This window comes from Morus notabilis, unplaced genomic scaffold (genome assembly GCF_000414095.1).
Source record: "Morus notabilis unplaced genomic scaffold, ASM41409v2 C11373564, whole genome shotgun sequence".
Lineage (NCBI taxonomy): Eukaryota > Viridiplantae > Streptophyta > Magnoliopsida > Rosales > Moraceae > Morus > Morus notabilis.
The window spans coordinates 1-1095 of NW_010386363.1; the positions used below are offsets into that span (position 1 = coordinate 1).

At 36.6% G+C, this 1095-nt stretch overlaps 1 protein-coding gene across 1 annotated transcript; it reads right to left on the reverse strand.

Annotated features, from left to right (window-relative positions):
* Nucleotides 1-15: 15 nt before the first annotated feature.
* On the reverse strand, nt 16-490 carry LOC21383679 (cytochrome c oxidase copper chaperone 2). The gene has a single exon (XM_010114778.2). It carries the CDS (start codon nt 436-438, stop codon nt 196-198), a length of 243 nt encoding a protein of 80 aa, XP_010113080.1. The 5' UTR covers nt 439-490; the 3' UTR covers nt 16-195.
* Nucleotides 491-1095: the final 605 nt, after the last annotated feature.

The following is a 1095-nucleotide window of genomic DNA, read 5'->3' on the forward strand; positions in this document are numbered from 1 at the left end:
AAAAAAAAATTGCCAGTATAAGGAAAACAAACAAAATAAACACATGAATGTTATCTAACAGGCAAGAGAATCTCCCCTGCCTCGCATTATTCATAAATTTCGGGTATCATCCTGTATGTGCTATCCTGAAACAAACAAGTCTGTATTAAAAAATTATCAAAACCTTATCATGCAGTCCAACCATCTTTCGTACCACTAAACATTGAAGCCTTCAGAGCGGAGACACTTGCGATGCGCCTCTATCCATTTTGCACAAGCTTCTTCCCCGTGCTCGACAATGCATTCATCTCTCAATTTCTTAGTCTCAGGACAAGCACAGCAGATCTTCTTCTTCGGCTTTGTATCTGTGCCAGGCTTGTTGACGGTTGATCCATGGTTTTGCTGTGACCCAATCAAAGCTAAGGTCGATGAAGTATTCTCTGTCGGCAGCCCACCCATTTCGAAAGCCCTTGGAGAATAGAGATACAATCACTAAAGAAAAGACAGAATATTAGGGGGAAAGCTAACGAAAGTTTTAAGCCCTTAGAAGGACGGGCCAACTTGTTCAAGAAATTGCTCATAAAAAGAAGAATTGAAAATGATAACCAAAATTTCATACGGACAATGGAGACCCATTCTATTCTTTTAGTCTAGAGAAAATATATGCAAGAAGTTTGTTAGTAACTAATAAGGTTTAAGGATTCATCTTTACAGCAGAAGACGGTACTTTTTATTTTCCAAATTTACAGTTCCAAAAGGAAAAAATGCATAAATGTGATTCTTCTATATAAACCAATTAGCATCGAAAATTTCCTATTTCTGGCCATGAGGTCAACTTATCTATAAGAAACTCCAAGAACTTTTAATAATAGGCAATCACAAAGAGAAAGTAACCAACTTAGAAAAATCATGAGAGAGTTTAACCAAGTTCAAAATGCTCCGAGAGCTTCTTAGAATTTCAGGGGAAGCCCCTAATAAAACGTCTTCCAGGCTTCAGCAGACCAGAACTTGAACTCGCTATCATTTTACCTTTCTACTTCGTTTCAAAATCTTTGATGCCCATTTTAATTATTATTATTATTATTTTCATCACACGCTCAAAAGAAGTTAAAATGA